General features: G+C 47.0%; 2 protein-coding genes across 2 annotated transcripts; both read left to right on the top strand.

The window, feature by feature from the left end:
- Positions 1–446: 446 nt before the first annotated feature.
- On the top strand, positions 447–6,770 carry LOC307199283 (cathelicidin-related peptide Oh-Cath-like). The gene is made up of 4 exons (XM_079947092.1): positions 447–698; positions 3,123–3,230; positions 4,353–4,436; positions 4,968–6,770. The coding sequence occupies exons 1-4, from the start codon at positions 507–509 to the stop codon at positions 5,097–5,099; spliced, it is 516 nt and encodes a 171-aa protein (XP_079803218.1). The 5' UTR covers positions 447–506; the 3' UTR covers positions 5,100–6,770.
- A 6,114-nt stretch (positions 6,771–12,884) lies between these two features.
- LOC307199289 (cathelicidin-2-like) lies at positions 12,885–20,378 on the top strand. The gene is made up of 4 exons (XM_079947101.1): positions 12,885–13,337; positions 15,174–15,281; positions 17,973–18,056; positions 19,926–20,378. The coding sequence occupies exons 1-4, from the start codon at positions 13,152–13,154 to the stop codon at positions 20,031–20,033; spliced, it is 486 nt and encodes a 161-aa protein (XP_079803227.1). The 5' UTR covers positions 12,885–13,151; the 3' UTR covers positions 20,034–20,378.
- Positions 20,379–20,617: the final 239 nt, after the last annotated feature.

Genomic DNA, 20,617 nt, shown 5'->3' on the forward strand with positions numbered 1-20,617 from the left:
GCTGGTAAACAGCTGCCCTGGACACAGAATTGACCGGATTCAGAAGGTTCTTACATTCCTAGCATCTGCCACATAGCTTGCCCACAAGTGCCTATTAGCTCGCAAGCCGAGGAGTGCAGGCATTTTTCCACTTACAGGTTAACTTCGAAAGAGCTGTTCAAATGAGAAAAGGCGCAACCTGTATTTAAAAAAAACCCCTTCCTTGTATGAAATGTACTTCCTCATGTAGTTCTCAGGCCAAGCCCAGTTCCCAGACTGAACATTAAAGGACACCTTCCCCCTCCCTCCCACCCACAAAATATTTTTCCATGTTGCTTAACTTTGGGCGCCGGAATTTCTCATGAGCACATAGGAACTGAGTCACCGGTTTGCGGGGGAAACCCCAGGCCGCTGACCAATCAGCACCCGATCCATGCAATTGACCGCACATAAAAAGGGAGACTCCTGGACCCAACAGGCTACCTCAGCTCCCAAAAGCCACCGGCAGAAGGGATAGATCGGAGGCGATGAAGATGGAGAGCTCTTTCTGGAGAGTCTTGCTCTTGGTTGGGGCAGCTGCCGCAACCACCGTCTTGCCTCCTGCAAAGGAACCGTTGAGCTACGAGGACGCCGCGGCGCTCGCTGTCGACCTGTACAACCAAAAAGCAGACGAAGACTTCACCTATCGGCTTCTGAAAGCCGCCCCTCAGCCAAACTGGGTAAGTCCACCTGCAGTGTCTACAATCTGGTGTCCCAGAGGACATGTTTCAGGCTGCAGCTGTGCTTTCCAGGACAGATGTAGTCCCAAACATCTGGGGGCACCAGGTTGGGGAAGGCTGGCATGCGCCGTCAATGTGCACGGCACGTTCTGGGGTTTTATAAACCAGAAGGCAGGTTTGAGATGCTAAGGGTGTGGACGCACTATATATATTGAAAGCACATTGACTTTCCACCAAAGCATTCTGGGAACTGTGGTTTGTTAAGGGTGCTGGGCGTTGTTTCTCTGAGAGCGGTAAGCTACAGTTCCCAGGATTCTATGTGGGGAGGTCATGTGTTTTGATTGTATGGTGTATATTTAGCCTAAGGCAACCTGTGCATCTGTTTTCACCCTCCCTCTGGGAAGGAAGGAAGGAAGGAAGGAAGGAAGGAAGGAAGGAAGGAAGGAGCCCAATGTATCTGACTCCCATATTCTGGTACTGCTGGAGAAATTTAAAAGGGAGTTCCTAGGCTGGAGGCGAGGCATCCCTCACAGAAACCCAAAAGAAAAGGATGCACTTTCCAGGTGAAAATATAGGCCTTTATTGAAAGACAAATGCCTAGGGACAGTCTCAAAAATAAGGAGAAGGCTGCAAAGAACAAACATCCAAGCAATGTTTTTCATACACTTCCAGATTACAGTGGAACTTTGTTTTTTGAGCGTCTCAGAAGCCGAATAATTCGGAACCCAAACGCCAAAAACCTGGAAGTAATTGCTTCTGTTTTCGAACGCGCCTCAAAAGTCTAATGGCTTCCAAGGCTCATTTTTCATTTCCCCCCACAATGACTTTGCAGCCAGACCACTGATCCTTGGTTTTCGAACGTTTCAGAAGTTGAACGGTCTTCCGGAACGGATTAAGTTCTAAAACCGAGGTTCCACTGTATACATTTCTATTCACCAATCGAAGGATCACTGCAATCATAGCGGTTGCGACCCAATGTCATTATCCTGAACTAATCAGAATCACTTAACACTTCAGATCAGCCCTTATCATAATATAATGTGATTACTGTTATAAGAAAAAACTGCTCCTTTTCCCTTATGGGGTACCCAAGATCCCGTATAGAGTCCTTATGTAGGTTCTCCATCGGTAGAAGAAAATAACACTATAACCCAGCTAGAGAATATTGAGAAGCAAAGCAGCTAGTAAGCCTGATCTTTATTGATCTGTTGCAACAGGGTCCTCACTCACCACAATGCAGGAGGGAGGAGGAACCCAGAACAATGGCACGCAAGGCCTTATATAGACTTTTGAAATTGCCACCCTGTAGATCAAGTAAAGGTAAAGGGACCCCTGACCATTAGGTCCAGTTGTGGCCGACTCTGGGGTTGCAGAGCTCATCTCGCTTTATTCGCCGAGGGAGCCGGTGTACAGCTTCTGGGTCATGTGGCAGCATGACTAAGCCGCTTCTGGCAAACCAGAGCAGCTCACGGAAAGGCTGTTTACCTTCCCGCCGGAGTGGTACCTATTCATCTACTTGCACTTTGACATGCTTTCGAACTGCTAGGTTGGCAGGAGCAGGGACCGAAAAATGGGAGCTCACCCCGTCATGGGGATTCAAACTGCTGACCTTCTGATTGGCAAGTCCTAGGCTCTGTGGTTTAACCCACAGCGCCACCCGTGTCCCGTTGTAACTCAAGACCACCCCTCAAAACATCATACATAGATCACAGCAGAATCTTATCTGGCAGGAAACCTGTTAATGGGTTTACCTGGGCAGCCTGACCATTCTTTTGTGATGATAAATATTTAATTCCTGAGTCCAGGTCACAGGCTCACCCTATTCATACCCAAATGTGCCCTTAAGGCAGGATTTGTGAGCACAGAGACAATGCGGAGGCTTTTCCCATTTCCATCCAAACTGCAGAGGAATATTTGAGGTCACTGAAAGAGTAAAAATGATTTAGGACTGTTTTCCTGTACAGTGGACACTCGGGTTGCGAACGTGATCTGTGCGGGAAGCACATTCGCAACCCGCAGCGTTCGCAACCCACAGTGCCGTGTCTTCACATGCGAGGGGCATGATTCGGCGCTTCTTCGCATGCGCAAGTGCCGAAACCCGGAAGTAACCAGTTCCAGTACTTTCGGGTTCGGCGCAGTGCGCCACCCGAAATCACGCAACCAAAGCGTCTGTAACCCGAGGTACGACTGTACTGTTTTCAGACATGTGGTTTATATATTTATGTATGTGTTTGCCTGGTGCATTTATGAACATTTATTTTACATCATAGACCTTATAATTCTCATAACACACCTGCCCAAAATGTTTGCACGATTGATGCAAATCAGGACAACCGGTTCGGTGATATCAATCGCACTCCCCACTAGTCACAGACGAGGTTTTTGGACTATCAGCTCTGATTTGGTTGCTCTTGTATGTCTCAGGATGCGAGTTCCGAAAGCGCCCAAGAGCTGAATTTCGCAATCCAAGAAACCGAGTGCCTGGCAGAGGAGGAACGCCCCGTGGAGGAATGCAGCTTCAGAGACGGAGGGGTAAGGCCGGGCAAAGTGGGGGCGAGAAATCTGTTTCAGCCCACGACTTGCATCTGCACACAGGCTGCTTTTTCGAGGTCACGTCCAGCAGGCTATTCTCACAGTGGCTATTATGGGATGCCCATAAGCACAATCTGAACATCACAGCACCCTACCTTTCTGAAATTCCCAGCAACTGGTATTTTGAGGTATAATCCCACAGGGTTTTCTCAAGCATCAAGACAGAGATGCAGAGGCGTGGACTGATTAGAAATCCTCTCAAAATGGCTCAAATCCAGTCAACACCATGCTCCCATTGCTGACACAAATGGCTTGCTCCTTATTTTTTTATAATTCCTCATAGCAATCCCACCTGATCGCTACAGCTCTGAACCTCCCACGATTCAGCTGCATTTGATGGCCTCCCTCTGTAAAGACTGAAATGAAAAAGGACATTAAGAAACTTTTCCTTGTCTTTATACTGTACTTTCCTGGGCAACCAGCCGGGATCTGCTGATAGCACCCTGACACCAGCGTAGTCATCATTAGTCTTGCGCCAATGTGTGGACGTACCCAGCCTTGCACTGCACACATGTGCCACACTCACAGTTGCCACAACAAATGCACACATTCAGCGCGTGGACTTACCATGCTTGCCGTCATGTCAGTACAAAGTCACATCTGAAGGGAGGGCCTTCTTGGTAGTGGCACCAGCCCTGTGGAACGCCCTCCTTTCAGATGTGAAGGAAATAAGTAGCTATCTTATCTTTAAAAGACATCTGAAGGCAGCCCTGTTTAGGGAAGTTTTTAATATTTAAATGCTGTATTGATTTTAACACTTGATTGGGAGCCGCCCAGAGTGGCTGGGGAAACTCAACCAGATGGGCGGGGTATAAATAAATTATTATTATTATTAAATTATTATTACACACTTCTATACTTCCTGCTCTCTCTCTCTCTCTCTCTCTCTCTCTCTCACACACACACACACACAGCACACTGGTAGGCCCCTGGGCACCACGTTGGTGAACCCTGTGCCAGGGTTCAAACCAGGGGCTACCTGCATGCAAAGCCCTACCCCTAAAGAGGGAGGCTTCTCCTGGCACCAACCTTGGTTTTACCTCCCATTTCCTCCCTTTGCAGGTGGTCAAGGAATGCTCCGGCTTTTACTTCCTGGCTGAGAATCCACCTGTGGCCATTGTCACCTGTGAAGCCGTAGAGGACGAGGTAAGACAGTATTTCAGGGCTCCTTCTGAGGTGGAAGGGGTTGACGTCGTAATGTCCTTTTGACCAATTTGTCATGTGTGAAAGGAATTCCCCATGGATCTCAACAAATTCCCAAACGGTCAGACATGGGATTCGAACACACAACCCTGAGATTAAGAGTCTCATGCTCTATCAGCTGAGCTACCCCAGCTCAGCTTCAATGTTGCTGAGTTCATCAGATAGATTGAAAGGGAACAAAGGCTTGATTACCTAATTCCTCACAAGGAAATGGAGATTGCTAAGCCTGGCAGGACAGCTCACTCTATGGTCTTAACCCCTTCATGTGTTAATTAGACTTAAGCAAGCTGGTTATAGGAGGCTAGTTATCCCACAGCCAGGAGGACTGAGACCTGGCAGCAAAACAGCAGTCAAGAGAGGGAGGAGAGAGAGAGAGGTCGAACCAGGCAAGCTGGCGCCCATTTTGGTGGTCCACAGTCCCCCCGCTGAGGGACGAGGTCCTAAAAAGAGCTCTTTTTCTTCTCTCCTCTGCAGCCTGAGCCCAAACGGGTGAAGCGGTCTTGGCTGAAGAAGAAGTTTAAGAAGATCAAGAAGGGTGTCAAGAAAGGTTTCCGCAAAATCTTCAAGGGCAAGGGAATAATGGTGGGAGGAACCGTTCGCTATTGAGATGGAGAAATCCCGAGGAACGTGTGAAAAGCTCCTCTCTGTCGCTTTCGCACACACCTTCTCCCATTCCGACCCTTCCTCAGATTTTCCTTTTGCCCACCCCCTGTTGCCTTGGTAATGCTTGCCAGCGGTCATCAACCTGGTGCCCACCTGAACTTCCATCAGCCCCAGCCATGCCGGAGGAGACACGCAGCGGCGATGGCTGGTCCGTTTGGGAAAATGAGGCACTGCCCATCTAACCCGATTTTGTCCTCCGATGGCCTCCACCTTTCCGCCTTCCTAGTTCCACCTAGTCCAGGGGGCCTCCCTGCCTGCCATCCTCGGTGTTGCCGTTGCCGAACTCACCGGAAGGATGGAGTTGTGATAGGAATTTTGAGGTCTTAGATATATGGTAATGTTCATAAGCGCACATACATAGATCAGCGCAGGAAGACCGACCTGGAACCATTTTGATTCCCAAGCTGTCCCAAACTGAGCAAATGTTTTCTCTGCAAGGTCAAAGTGGAAAACCCTCCCCATTGTCTTTTCCTTCACAAATCCTGTCTTAAGGGTATGTCTGTGTTTGAATAGGGTGTGAGCCTGTGACCTGGTCCAGGAACTAAGTATTTATCACTACGAAAGACTGGCCAGGCTCCCCAGGAAATCCAATCAAGTAACCTGCCAGACAGGAGATAAACAACAACAGGAGAAAAACAATATTCAAATTTCTGTTTTAGACGGCCTTTTCTGCGATGTAAGTGTGATGTATCTCTGGGGTGGTCTTAGGTTCCACCCCTTCTGTGATGTATGTATGATGTTTCTGGGGATGGTCCTGATCTACAGGGTGGCAATTTCAAAAGTCTTTATAAGGCCTTGCGCGCCATTGTTCTGGGTTCCTCCTCCCTCCTCCGTGTGGTGAGTGAGGACCCTGTTGCAACAGATCAATAAAGATCAAGCTTACTAGCTGCTTTGCTTCTCAATATTCTTTGGTTGGCCTCTGTTATTCTCTCCTACCAATAGGGAACCCATGTAAGGACTATATGGGCTCTTGGATACCCCATAAGGGAAAAGGGCAATTTTTGTTACAACAGAGTCAAAACTAGAATTGGCTGCTCCAACCATCCTTCGCTCTAGCTCCACCAGTCGTTTAGGAACACAGAAAGCTGCTCTGTCTTGAATTGCACCCAGTGGTCCATCTGGTTCAGTGTTCCCTGCACGGACTGGCAGCAGCGCTCCAGAATCTCAGGCAGGGAGCTCCACTGGGGAATTGAACCTGGAATCTTCAGCTGGGTCCCCTCCACTGAGCTACAGCCCTTTCCCTCGACCATTTAACCAGGTTCCTCTCCTGTTGTCCAGCCCCCTTTCCACCCTACCAGGGTTAGTGTGCCCCAGTTCAGCTATGCTGGCAGAGGCTAATGGGAGTTTTAATAGCTCAAAAGAGGTGGTTGGTGCAGACTGATCGAGCCTCTTCCTTCCTCTTCTTAAAAAAAACCCCTTTATTTTGCATGCAAAAAATAAAATAAAAACGCTTTGAGTAATACTTGCAATGTACGAAAAACTATGGCAGAAATGGAGTGTTTTTTAAAAACAGAGAAAACAATTCTAAACGATGATGTTGATGTTTAAGGTCTGAATTTAAATTTGCAATGTAAAACTCAATAAAAAAAAGATTTGACATAAAAAACCCTCTTATTTTGGTTTCCCGCTCTGATTTTTGTCTTCTCCCCATTTACCACACCAATCTTTTTTTTCTTGAGTGGGGAAACTGCTCTCCCCCCCCCCTCTTATTCCTGTCACTTCCTGCCTGTTTAGAGTTATAATCCCGCAATGAGAGCCCTGCCGGCTTGAGCGCAACTGTACATTGCCTGGCACACGTGTACAAATTAAATTCAAAGATGCTGCTGCAGACGAAGTCTTGGTGATGCTTTCAGTGCTGTTCGCGGCTAAATCCTGATGTGCAGTTCCTCCAGAGCGGCTGAGAAAAAACTGTCATGTCCCTAAAACCTGGAGCAACCGACAGGGTGCCATCCAAATGTTGTTGGACTACAAGTCCCATAATTCCTAGCCACAGGACATCATCATCTAGAAGGCACTGTGCCGGACTGCCTCTGTTTGGGTCAGGAGGGGTCGCAGTGGGTGTGTTGTTGCTGTTATAATTATTTGGAAGCAATAAGATGAATAAAAATTGATTCTTCTTGGTTGGACTAGATGAGCCTATGATTCTATGATTCCATGACTACACCTCCCACAATCCCCAGCCAGCCCCAGCTAGCCAGATAGGTAAAAGGTAAAGGTAAAGGACCCCTGACCGTTAGGTCCAGCTGTGGACGACTCTGGGGTTGCGGCGCTCATCTTGTTCTATAGGCCAAGGGAGCCGGTGTTTGTCCGCAGACAGCTTCCGGGTCATGTGGCCAGCATGACTAAGCCGCTTCTGGTGAACCAGAGCAGCGCACGGAAACGCCATTTACCTTCCCGCCGGAGCGGTACCTATTTATCTACTTGCACTTTGACGTGCTTTCGAACTGCTAGGTTGGCAGGAGCTCACCCCGTCGTGGGGATTCAAACCGCCGACCTTCTGATCGGCAAGCCCTAGGCTCTGTAGTCAAAACCTTGGTTTTCGAGCAGAATGCGTTCCGGAAGTCCGTTCGACTTCCAAAACATTCAGAAACTAAGGCGCAGGTTCTGATTGGCTGCAGGAGCGCCCTGCAGCCAATCGGAAGCCACACCGGACATTTGGCTTCCGAGGGAAAGTTCGCAAACTGGGACACCGACTTCCAGGTTTGCAGCGTTCGAGTTCCAAGTTGTTTGTGAACTAAGTTGTTTGAAAACTAAGGTACGACTGTACAGAGACTATACGTGTACAGGGCTCTGAGAATGAGGGAGAGAAAACATTATCTATTTCATAAAATCAACACATTGTAGAGTTGGAAGAGACCACGAAGGTACTCTTGTAATTCAACCCCCTATAATGCAGGAATTGCAGCTAAAAAATTCCTGGCATCCAACATCTGCTTAAAAACCTCCAAGGAAGGATATTCTTCCACCTTGTTTGTTTAATGAATTTATAAACCGGCCACTATTTGGAACTATCATGGTGGTGCACAGGAAAAGGTTTTTTAAAACAACAAAATACAAAGTTTAAACAATAAATCGTCCCCTTTCTCAGTCCTGTGAGGATAGGGCAAGGAGCGATGGGGACAGAAACTGGAGATTTTAAGCCAGGGATTTAGAAATGCTTCCTAAGTGTTAGATCAGGTCCATCAAAGAAACTGGTTGCTCAGGAAGGTTCCTCAACACTCATGCTGATTCAGTCAACTGGAAGCCCAGTTTGCACAACTCTTTACCAAAAGAAAAGAGAAACCCAGGCCACAAACCAAACCCCAAACAGCCATCTCTCCTGGTGCCAGCCCTGTGTGCCAACCCACTCTGAAGCCAGCGGTAAAAGCCACACCTGACGGTTTAAACGATCGCTTGAAATTTCCTCCTCCCTGATGGCTCCTGAGCATTATCTCTTCAACGGTATACTTGCAGATTTTAAAAAAGAAATAAAAATTTGGGTGGGAAAAGGAACTGTTCACAAGTGACGGTTTTTTTCCACTTGAAAAGTTGCCATACTTCAAGAGTGGCCAAAATTTGTTGTTGTTGTTTAGTTGTTCAGCCGTGTCTGACTCTTCATGACCCCTGGACCAGAGCATGCCAGGCACTCCTGTCTTCCACTGCCTCCCGCAGTTTGGTCAAACTCATGCTGGTAGCTTCGAGAACACTGTCCCACCATCTCGTCCTCTGTCGTCCCCTTCTCCTTGTGCCCTCCATCTTTCCCAACATCAGGGAGTCTTCTCTTCTCATGAGGTGGCCCAAGTATTGGAGCCTTAGCTTCCCGATCTGTCCTTCCAGTGAGCACTCAGGGCTGATTTCCTTCAGAATGGAAAGGTTTGATCTTCTTGCAGTCCATGGGACTCTCAAGAGTCTCCTCCAGCATCATAATTCAAAAGCATCAATTCTTCGGCGATCCGCCATCTTTATGGTCCAGCTCCCACGTCTATACATCACTACTGTACTGGGAAAACCATAGCTTTAACTATACGGACCTTTGTGGGCAAGGTGATGTCTCTACTTTTTAAGATGCTGAGTGGCCAAAGTGGCAGCTTCTAAATATTGCTGGAAACCAACTTCCCTGGCCGTCCTGTCCATTGGGCAGATGGAGGCAACTGCCTCAGGTGGTGGAATCTGATGGACATGGATGTGGGCCCTACTGTTGTCACTGCTGCCAGAGAAACTAGGAGAACTGACAGCAGCGGTTCCCGGGTTCTGGCAAGTGGCAAGAGAAACTGATGAACTATGCGGAACTGGCAAAACTGACATACAAATTGCGAGACAAGGACAACTGTGACAACTGTGACTTTAGAGAAGAATGGGAACTTTTACAAATTATCTAAAAAGACAACAAAATGAAGTGGACTCCTTGGCAGGTTTTGAATAAACATACACAAATTTATTGAGGGTTAATATAGTAGATAGATAATTGTTCTTGTTGTTTCATGTTTTGACACCAATTCATTGTTGTTGTTTAGTCGTGTCCGACTCTTTGTGACCCCCTGGACCAGATCACGCCAGGCACTCCTGCCTTCCACTGCCTCCCGCAGTTGGGTCAAACTCATGCTGGTAGCTTCCAGAACACTGTCCAACCATCTCATCCTCTGTCGTCCCCTTCTCCTTGTGCCCTCCATCTTTCCCAACATCAGGGTATTTTCCAGGGAGTCTTCTCTTCTCATGAGGTGGCCAAAGTATTGGAGCCTCAGCTTCAGGATCTGTCCTTCCAGTGAGCACTCAGGGCTGATTTCCTGAGAATGGAGAGGTTTGATCTTCTTGCAGTCCATGGGACTCTCAAGAGTCTCCTCCAGCACCAGAATTCAAAAGCATCCATTTTTTGGTGATCAGCCTTCTTTATGGTCCAGCTCTCACTTCCATACATCACTAATGGAGATAGATAATAAAAAGATAAACAGTGGTGCCCCGCAAGACGAATGCCCCGCTAGACGAAAGGGTTTTCCGTTTTGGAGGCGCTTCGCAAAACGAATTTCCCTATGGGTTTGCTTCGCAAGACGAAATGTCTTGCGAGTTTTTCCGACTTTTTTTTCCTTCCCCCCCTTTTTCTAAGCCGCTAAGCCGCTTATCTGCTTATCCGCTAAGCTGATAAGCCGCTAAAAGCCGCTAAAAGCCGCTAAGCCGCTAATAGCGCTAATCCGCTAAGCCGTCAATGGGCTTGCTTCGCAAGACGAAAAAACCGCTAGACGAAGAGAATCGCGGAACGGATTCTTTTCATCTTGCGAGGCACCACTGTATACAGTTTTACAGTATGCAGAGAATAACATGAGTTGAGAAATCAGAGAGAGGAGCTGAGGGAGGTCTTGTGGGGAGGGTTTTTAGGGGAGGGGGAAGGAAAAAAGGGGGAAATAATGAAGATTATTTGTTTTGATAATTGTCATGTTGAAATTGTTAATAAAAAACTTTTTTTAAAAAAGATGCTGCCCCACTTGCCCACCCCAGTTCAGCCCCAGTCTGAGATCAAATGGTGCTCTGCAGCGTTTGGGTCTTCTATGTTTGGAGAAAAGGCAGAGAAAAGGCGACCCATTGGTGGTTATAATATGATGTGCGGCATCAAGAAAGCAGGTAGAGAAAAGCCATTCTCCCTCTCATAATGCTAGAATCCATGGAATCCAATGAATGTGTGAAGATTCAGGGCAGAGAAAGGAAAGGACTTATTCATCCAGCGCATAGTTAAACTACGGAACTCCCTCCCACTTGAGGCAGGAATGGCCACCAGCTTAGATGGCTTTAAAAGAGGACTAGGCAAATTCATGGAGAAGGAGAGGGCAATTGATGGCTGCTTGCCTAGATGGCTGGGCCGGGCCTCCACGGTCTGAGGTAAAAATTCTTCTGAATAACACAGACATCTGGTTGGCCACTATGAGAACAGCATGCTGGGTGGGACGCAGGTGGTGCTGTGGTCTAAACCACTGAGCCTCTTGGGCTTGCTGATTGGAAGGTCGGCGGTTTGAATCCCCGCGACAGGGTGAGCTCCCGTTGCTCTGTCCCTGCTCCTGCCAACCTAGCAGTTCGAAAGCACGTCAAAGTGCAAGTAGATAAATAGGTACCACTCTGGCGGGAAGGTAAATGGCGTTTCCGTGCGCTGCTCTGGTTCGCCAGAAGCGGCTTAGTCATGCTGGCCACATGACCCGGAAGCTGTACGCCGGCTCCCTCGGCCAGTAAAGCGAGATGAGCACTGCAACCCCAAAGTCGTTCACGACTGGGCCTAATGGTCAGGGGTCCCTTTACCTTTAGGGTGAGCCGGTGACCTGGACTCAGGAATTAAGTATTTTAAGTTCGAAAGCACACCGGTGCAAGTAGATAAATAGGTACCACTGCAGTGGGAAGGTAAACGCCATTTCCATGTGCTCTGGCTTCCATTAGTGTCCCATTGCACCGGAAGCAGTTTAGTCCTGCTGGCCACATGACCTGGAAAGCCGTCTGTGGACAAATGCCCGCTCCCTCGGCCTGAAAAGCGAGATGAGCTCCTTTGACTTGACGTCCAGGGGTCATTCACCTTTACCTTTTTTTTAAACTAGGTGGTCCTTGGCCAGATCCAGTAGCCTGTCATTACATTATTGAAAACCGAGTGCTTATGTATTCAATTATGGCTGCAAGAATACTGATAGCCAGAAGTTGAAAATATGAAACAATACCTACAATAATAGATTGGCAATCACTGCTGCTAGAGTATTTTCAATTAGCGAAGCTGACCGGAAAAGTCAGAGGAGCCCCAAATCAAAAAACATTCAGAGAATGGAGACTATTCAAAGAATATATAAGATTATATTGTAATAATGACGTTATCCTAGCAGAACTGAATGATACTTGTATTTAATAAACAAATGGAATAAATATACTAGATGAATATACAGGAAAAGTTAAAAAACAAACTGTGCGATAAAATTAAGACAATAGAAAAAGTACAACGAAGTTTCTTTCAGAAGACTTTATTAGAAAAGACAGGATGTTATAACCAATATTCATTTCTTATCGTTAGCTCTTTTTTGCTTTATATTTTCTTTATCTTTTCTCTATTATATTTTTGTGTTTGATTTTGATGTAACTATCTGTAATATGGAAGTGAGAGCTGGACCATAAAGAAGGCTGATTGCCGAAGAATGGATGCTTTTGAATTATGGTGCTGGAGGAGACTCTTGAGAGTCCCATGGACTGCAAGAAGATCAAACCTCTCCATTCTCAAGGAAATCAGCCCTGAGTGCTCACTGGAAGGACAGATCCTGAAGCTGAGGCTCCAAGACTTTGGCCACCTCATGAGAAGAGAAGACTCCCTGGAAAAGACCCTGATGTTGGGAAAGATGGAGGGCACAAGGAGAAGAGGACGACAGAGGACGAGATGGTTGGACAGTGTTCTCGAAGCTACCAGCCTGAGTTTGACCAAACTGCGGGAGGCAGTGGAAGACAGGAGTGCCTGGCGTGCTCTGGTCCAGGGGGTCACGAAGAGTCGGACACGACTGAACAACAACAACAATCTGTAGTATATATGTAAGATGATATTTTAAATCAATAAAGGTGAATTAAAAAATAAATAAATGAAAACTGAATGTTGGAAATGCGGCAAGAGCTCAGAAGACTGGAGTACGAACACAGCCTTTGAGAATCAGGAATATCAACAGGCTCCCCCATTCCTGTCTATGGTATCTATATTGTGGCAAGATGTGGCAAAAGGATTCGATCTCCTATCCGAGAGAAGGCCTTCCCCCTCCCTTCCATGATGTTTTGCAAGGAGGCTTTTCAGCAGTCGCTCTGCCGACGCACCTTTCAGTTGGACCCACATAAACTGGCACTTCCTCCTGGGGGGCGGGCAAGAGAAACCACACTTGCACCCTCAGCCGAAGGACGTTAGCCCACAGGGGAGGGGGGTTAAAGGGCCATGGGGTGCCGTGGGCTATAAAAAAGGGAGCTCAGCCACTGAAGCCCAAGGAAGGTACCAAACCGAGGATATCTTGAAGAGAGAGAACACGGATGGAGAAGAAGATGGAGAGCTGCAAGCTGTTTCTGCTGCTCATCGGGGTGGTCGCGGCAGCCCCCACAACCCGCACCCCCGTCAGCTACGAGCAGGTGGTTGCGGCGGCCGTGGACACCTACAACCAGGAGCAAAACCCGGAATTTGCCTTCCGACTGCTGGAATCCGAGCCGCAGCCTGATTGGGTACGTAGTTCTGTGGCTACGTACATCATCTATTCTATCAGGCAGCAACTATTCCTTTTACAGTGGTATCTCGGGTTACATACGCTTCAGGTTACAGACTCTGCTAACCCAGAAATAGTGCTTCAGGTTAAGAACTTTGCTTCAGGATGGGAACAGAAATCATGCTCCGGTGGCGCGGCGGCAGCAGGAGGCCCCGTTAGCTAAAGTGGTGCTTCAGGTTAAGAACAGTTTCAGGTTAAGAACGGACCTCCAGGTTAAGTCCTTAATTTGTTCCGGACGTCCGTTCTTAACCTGAAACTGTTCTTAACCTGAAGCACCACTTTAGCTAATGGGGCCTCCCGCTGCCACTGCGCCGCCGCACAATTTCTGTTCTCATTCTGAAGCAAAGTTCTTAACGCGAGGTACTATTTCCGGGTTAGTGGAGTCTGTAACCTGAAGCGTCTATAACCCGAGGTACCACTGTATAGGTAAAGGTAAAGGGACCCCTGACCATTAGGTCCAGTCGTGGCCGACTCTGGGGTTGTGGCGCTCATCTCGCTTTATTGGCCGAGGGAGCCGGCGTACAGCTTCCGGGTCATGTGGCCAGCATGACTAAGCCGCTTCTAGCGAACCAGAGCAGCGCACGGAAACGCTGTTTACCTTCCCGCCAGAGTGGTACCTATTTATCTACTTGCACTTTGACGTGCTTTTGAACTGCTAGGTTGGCAGGAGCAGGGACCGAGCAACAGGAGCTCACCCTGTCGCCGGGATTCGAACCGCCGACCTTCTGATCGGCAAGTCCTAGGCTCTGTGGTTTAACCCACAGCGCCACCCGCGTCCCATATATATATGTGTGTGTGTGTGTGTGTGTGTGTGTGTGTGTAAAAGTTTTATAACATATCATTTTTAACAGTAATTAAACATACAGTCATACCTTGGGTTGAAGTAGCCTCGGGTTAAGCATTTTTGAGCAGACGATCAAAACGACATCACGTGCATGCGCGGAAGCGGCAAAACACGACCCGCACATACGCAGAAATGGGTTGCGTTCAATTCAGGATGCGAACGGGGCTCCGGAACGGATCCCGATCGCATCCAGAGGTACCACTGCACTTTTACATTTTATTCAATTTTTTTGACTTCCATCAGTCCTGTCTGAAAATTTTCCAGCCTAATCTCTCAGCATGCAACTCTTATTTTCCCTGTTACATTTCAAACTAATAACCAATATCTCTGTCTTTTTCTGTTTTGTAACACTTCGTATATTTCTCATTACAAAACTCCTTGTAGTCCTACTAGCGTAATTTGTCGATTACAGTTGCTTTTCAAATAGTTCCTATACTTCTTCCGATCTTCTGTAAATCTCTGGTCCTACAGGTTTCGAATCCTTCCTGTCATTTTGTCCAATTCTGCGTAGTCCATTAATTTCATCTGCCATTCTTCTTTCATCAGAATTTCTTCTTGCTTCCATTTCTGGGCTAACAATACTCTTGCCACTGTTGTTGCATATAAGAACAGTTTGACATGTTTTCTATTAATGTATGACATGTATGACATGTTTTCTATTAATGTTTTCTATTAATGGCCTATAATACCAAGTAAAAATGCCTCTGGTTTTTTTAAGAATGTATATTTCAATTTGTAGCAAAGATCTTGCAACTGAGTTTGCTTCTTTCCTCCTCCCTCCCAATCCATTCCCCTTTTTATGTCGTGCCTTTTTCAATATTGTAAAAACTGAAGACCGGGACTGTCTTTTCCAGCATCTGTCAACTGCTCAGGGAGCCTGGCTGAAGAAGGACATTAAAAAACTCTTTAAATGTATTTTTTTTCTATCCATTTCGCTCAATATCTTCACAGGATGCTTCTGGTGAAACTACCCAGCCTATAAAATTCTCTATCAAGGAGACGGTTTGCCCCACGTCAGAGAAGAAAAATGTCTCCCAGTGCGATTACAAAGAGGATGGGGTAAGTCTGGGTGCCCCCGCCGCAAGATATTGCCAACTTTTCACTGCCTTTAACGGCAGCTGGGTCTGCAAATAAATTAGCAAGGTGGCAGAGTTCCTCCACATAAGCTTTCTTTTCCCAAGCCCCCCCCCCCCATTTAAGCCTGGGAATCCAGGTGACATTATTAGTCAGTGTTGCATAATAATAATAATAATAATAATAATAATAATAATAATAATGATTTATACCCCGCCCATCTGGCTGGGCCTCCCCAGCCACTCTGGGCGGCTTCCAACCAAATATTAAAATATAGTAATGCATCAAACATTAAAGGCTTCCCTAAACATAGTCTTCTTTGGCGATCCCTCGTAGCCGAGTAAGATTGTCTTCCATAAACACGGATTTAACAGTGAGTCCGGAAGTGACTGTGGAGGTCAATTCTGGATCCACACGTCCTTCCACAGTGGGGAGCTGTTCACGGTGTGGATTTGCCAAGCATGCTTTCCTCTTAGCATGTTTCTCCCTTGCGTCCTGAGTTCGAGTGTCTTCAAAGCTAATAATAATAATAATAATAATAATAATAATAATAATAATAATAATTTATTATTTATACTCCACCCATCTGCCTGGGTTTCCCCAGCCACTCTGGGTGGCTCCCAACAGAATATTAAAAACACAATAAAACATCAAACGTGAAAAGCTTCCCTAAACAGGGTTGCCTTCAGATGTCTTCTAAAAGTCAGATAGTTGTTTATTTCCTTCACATCTGACAGGAGGGTGTTCCACAGGGCGGGTGCCACCACCGAGAAGGCCCTCTGCCTGGTTCCCTGTAGCCTCACTTCTCGCAGTGAGGGAACCGCCAGAAGGCCCTCAGAGCTGGACCTCAGTGTCCAGGCAGAACGATGGGGGTGGAGACGCTCCTTCAGATATACTGGACCGAGGCCGTTTAGGGCTTTCAAGGTCAGCACCAACACTTTGAATTGTGCTCGGAAATGTACTGGGAGCCAATGTAGGTCTTTCAGGACCGGTGTTATGTGGTCTCGGCGGCCGCTCCCAATCACCAGTCTGGCTGCTGCATTCTGGATTAGTTGTAGTTTCCCGGTCACCTTCAAAGGTAGCCCCACGTAGAGTACATTCCCATGACACCTTTGGTAAAGGCTGTTCTCCAACTGGAGCGCTCGCAGGCCAGTGTTTCCCAGTTGTCGGTGTTTATACTACATTTTTTTAGATTTGCCTTGAGACAGTCTTTAAACCTCTTTTGTTGACCACCAGCATTACGCTTTCCATTTTTAAGTTTGGAGTAGAGTAGTTGCTTTGGAAGCCAAATCTTAATAGTGTGGCATAGTGGTTAGAGCATGGGACTAGGATCTGGGAGACCAGCCTTCAAATCCCTCTGTCATGAAGCTTTCTTGGTGACTTTGGGCCAGTCACTCACACTCAGCCTATCCTACCTCAGAGGGTCGTTGTGGGAATTACGCACAACGACTGAGCGCAACTTTGAGCTCCTGGGTTAAAATGACGTGATATAATCAAACAAAATGATTTAATTTCTGCCCATGTGTAAAACTTTTTTTGGATGGCAGGGAGCTACGGCGAGACTCCTTACGGGGTCCTTGCCGTGGGATCACATTCACCCGGTGCTATACCAGCTGCACTGGCTCCCAGTGGAGTACAGGATCAGGTTCAACGTGCTGGTTTTAATCTTTAAAGCCCTATACGGCCTAGGACCCTCGTACCTACGGGACCGCCTCTCCTGGTATGTCCCACGGAGGACCTGACGGTCTTCAAACAAAAACATCTTGGAGGTCCCAGGCCACAGGGAGGTTAGGCTGGCCTCAAGCAGAGCCAGGGCCTTTTCGGCCGTGGCCCCGATCTGGTGGAACGCTCTATCACAAGAGACCAGGGTCCTGCGGGACTTGACATCTTTCCACAGGGCCTGCAAGACAGAGCTGTAACACCAGGCCTTTGGCCAAGGCACAGCCTGACCCCCTCTCTCCTTCTGCAATCTTCATAGAACTCTAGCCCAATGATTGCCATTAATTTGATTCTGAATTGGTTTTAGAATGACTTGATTTTAGAATGTATTTCAATTAATTGATTGTGATTTTATGTAAACTGTGTTACTTTTACTGTTGTTAGCCTCTCTGAGCCCAGCTTCGGCTGGGGAGGGAGGCAGTGGCGTAGCGTGGGTTGTCAGCACCCGGGGCAAGGCAAGTAATTTGCGCCCCCTAACCCGTGGATTTGCGCCCCCTAACCCTAACCCCTAGATGTTGCGCCCGGTGCGGCCGGGCCCCCCTGCACCCCCCACGCTACGCCACTGGAGGGCGGGATATAAATAATTTATTATTATTACTATTATCATCCAGTCCAGCCCCCTGCAATGTAGGAATTTTTCACCCCACGTGGGACTCAAACCCACAACCCTGAGATCATGAGTGTCATACCCCAACCAACCGAGCTGTTCTGTAGGTTTTAAAGTATTGCTGCAATGTTTTATTCTGTTGTTTTCTCTTTTCGCAAACCTCTTTGAAGTTTCTCCCCCCTTTGTTTAGCACTCAAGCGGTGTAGACATTTTATGAAATAAATAAACCGAATCAATAAATCAATGAATGCCTAGAGTGGATGTGGCCCATATCTCTTCTTCTGTGGGTCTTTGACGTAGAACTTTTCTTTAGCGCTGATGACTTACTCCTTTCCTCTTTCCTCAAACAGCTGGACAAAGACTGCTCTGGCTTCTATTCGACCCAGCAAAGTCCACCTTTAATTATCGTGCAGTGTGAGGACGTGGATCAAGAGGTAAAAGAGACCGGGCGCTGGTGAAATTTGGGACGGGGTGGGGGTGGGTACAATATGTGGAGACCCCGTCTGAAGCCCTGGAGAGCAGCTGCCAGTCAGAGCCAATAACTGCTAATGTCCTGACTCAGTAGGCAGCTTCCGATCTGCACAGCGTTCCCGGTGTTTTTCATCCCCGGATTCTGGGATGAAAAATGCTTTTGAGCATGTGCAGAATGTGATAGGAAGTAGATGGTCGGGTTTTCTATTTTTTGTAAACAAAATTTGTAAATGGAATTGTTTTTATATGTAATAATAATAATAACAACAACAATAATTTAAAAGGTTAGGTTGCTTTATCATATATGTACAAAGTAGGAAAATAGCAATAATCACCCACATTTCTCTCTCTCTCTCTTTCTCTGTTTCTCGTGCTCAATGTTATTGTACTCACACGACTGTGACTAAATTTAAGAAGTGCTTTAAGACGAATGCTAGCGGCTTTTAAAACTTGGTTTTAAATGGATGGGCTCAGGTGAATTTTCTTCCCATGCCCAAAAATGTGTCCCGTTCTGAAATGTGAAAAGCAAATTACAATTCTGTGTGTAGCTTGCAGTAGAGGAGCAATGGCTGGATAATGCAGATGGGGGAAACTTTGGGGCAGCTGAACTATAACTCCCATCAACCCTGGCCACTGACCCTACATGCTGAGGCTGGTGGGAGTTGGTTTCACAACAACTGGAAGGCCAAAGGTTCGCCGCCCCTGGGGTAGTACTCAGAGTTTGAAAGCTTCCTAAGAGCTCAGTACAGTGGTACCTTGGTACTCAAACGCCTTGGTTCCCAAACACCAAAAATCTGAAAGTAAGTGTTCCAGTTTTCGAATGTTTTTCGGAAGCCAAACGTCCGACATGACTGTCGGCTATTGTTTCCAGGGTGCCTGCAGCAATCGGAAGCTGCACCTTGGTTTTTGAAATTTTTGGAAGTCTTGTTGTTGTTGTTGTTTAGTCCTTTAGTCGTGTCCGACTCTTCATGACCCCATGGACCAGAGCACGCCAGGCACTCCTGTCTTCCACTGCCTCCCACAGTTTGGTCAAACTCATGCTGGTAGCTTCGAGAACACTGTCCAACCATCTCGTCCTCTGTCGTCCCCTTCTCCTTGTGCCCTCCATCTTTCCCAACATCAGGGTCTTTTCCAGGGAGTCTTCTCTTCTTATGAGGTGGCCCAAGTTCAGCTTCATGATCTGTCCTTCCAGTGAGCACTCAGGGCTGATTTCCTTCAGAATGGAGAGGTTTGATCTTCTTGCAGTCCTTGGGACTCTCAAGAGTCTCCTCCAGCACCAGAATTCAAAAGCATCCATTCTTCGGCGATCAGCCTTCTTTATGGTCCAGCTCTCACTTCCATACATCACTACTAGGAAAACCACGGCTTTAACTATATGGGCCTTTGTTGGCAAGGTGCTGTCTCTGCTTTTTAAGGTTTGTCATTGCTTTCCTCCCAAGAAGCAGGCGTCTTTTAATTTTGTGACTGCTGTCACCATCTGCAGTGATCATGGAGCCCAAGAAAGTAAAATCTCTCACTGCCTCCATTTCTTCCCCTTCTATTTGCCAGGAGTTGATGTGTGGCCATGATCTTACTATCGTTAAATAGTAAAATTCATGTTAAATTGCTGTTTTAGGGGTGGTTTTTAAAAGTCTGGGATGGATTAATCTGTTTTGCATTACTTTCTATGGGAAAGTGCGTCTTGGTTTTGGAACGCTTTGGTTTTGGAACAGACTTCTGGAACGGATTAAGTTTGAGGACGTTCTATCAGCTTTGTGGAGTAATAAATGAGTATTGCAAATGCACACTCAGCGCTTGTACTCACTACTTTATCTCTCTTATCTCTGACCTAGCTGAGTCGTATAACAAGAGGACGCTGGAGAAGGTTCTGGAGGGGAGCCAAAAGATTTGTGAAGAGACACGGCGTGAGAATTGCCTTAGCAGCGCTTCGGTTTGGATAGAGAACTCCGGAAGAAAAGGAAGTTTAAAAGATCCCTGTCCCAATGTGCTCTCTGCACCAGCCTCACGTTAAAGGGATCTAGAAGTTCTGCTTTGCTTTTTACACTGTTTCTCTCTCACTTCTTTCAGCCCAGATAACTTCCACAAGGCTGCAGTGTATAATGATAAAATGCCCTGCAAAAATAAAAATAAAAACCTTCTTTGCTCCAAAACCAAGTGTTTGTTAACTGTACTGTATAGACTTTGATGCGAGGCAGGTCCAAATGACACATGAGCAAACCAGATGTTGGCCTGAGCATATTTGCTTATTTTTTTAAAAAAACGTGGAGGTAAAGATAAAGGTAAAGGGACCCCTGACCATTAGGTCCAGTCATGACCGACTCTGGGGTTGCGGCGCTCATCTCGTTTTATTGGCCGAGGGAGCCGGCGTACAGCTTCTGGGTCTGTGGCCAGCATGACTAAGCCGCTTCTGGCAAACCAGAGCAGCGAACCTTCCCACCGGAGCGGTACCTATTTATCTATTTGCACTTTGATGTGCTTTCGAACTGCTAGGTTGGCAGGAGCAGGGACTGAGCAACGGAAGCTC

This window comes from Podarcis cretensis, assembly GCF_951804945.1.
Source record: "Podarcis cretensis genome assembly, chromosome: 12".
Lineage (NCBI taxonomy): Eukaryota > Metazoa > Chordata > Lepidosauria > Squamata > Lacertidae > Podarcis > Podarcis cretensis.

Coding starts and splice junctions, on each gene's coding strand:
- LOC307199283 (XM_079947092.1), top strand. CDS start 507: ATGAAGATGGAGAGCTCTTTCTGGAGAGTCTTGCTCTTGGTTGGGGCA. Junction 3,231..4,352: donor GCAGCTTCAGAGACGGAGGG/GTAAGGCCGGGC, acceptor CTCCCTTTGCAG/GTGGTCAAGGAATGCTCCGG. Junction 4,437..4,967: donor GTGAAGCCGTAGAGGACGAG/GTAAGACAGTAT, acceptor TCTCCTCTGCAG/CCTGAGCCCAAACGGGTGAA.
- LOC307199289 (XM_079947101.1), top strand. CDS start 13,152: ATGGAGAAGAAGATGGAGAGCTGCAAGCTGTTTCTGCTGCTCATCGGG. Junction 15,282..17,972: donor GCGATTACAAAGAGGATGGG/GTAAGTCTGGGT, acceptor TTCCTCAAACAG/CTGGACAAAGACTGCTCTGG. Junction 18,057..19,925: donor GTGAGGACGTGGATCAAGAG/GTAAAAGAGACC, acceptor TCTCTGACCTAG/CTGAGTCGTATAACAAGAGG.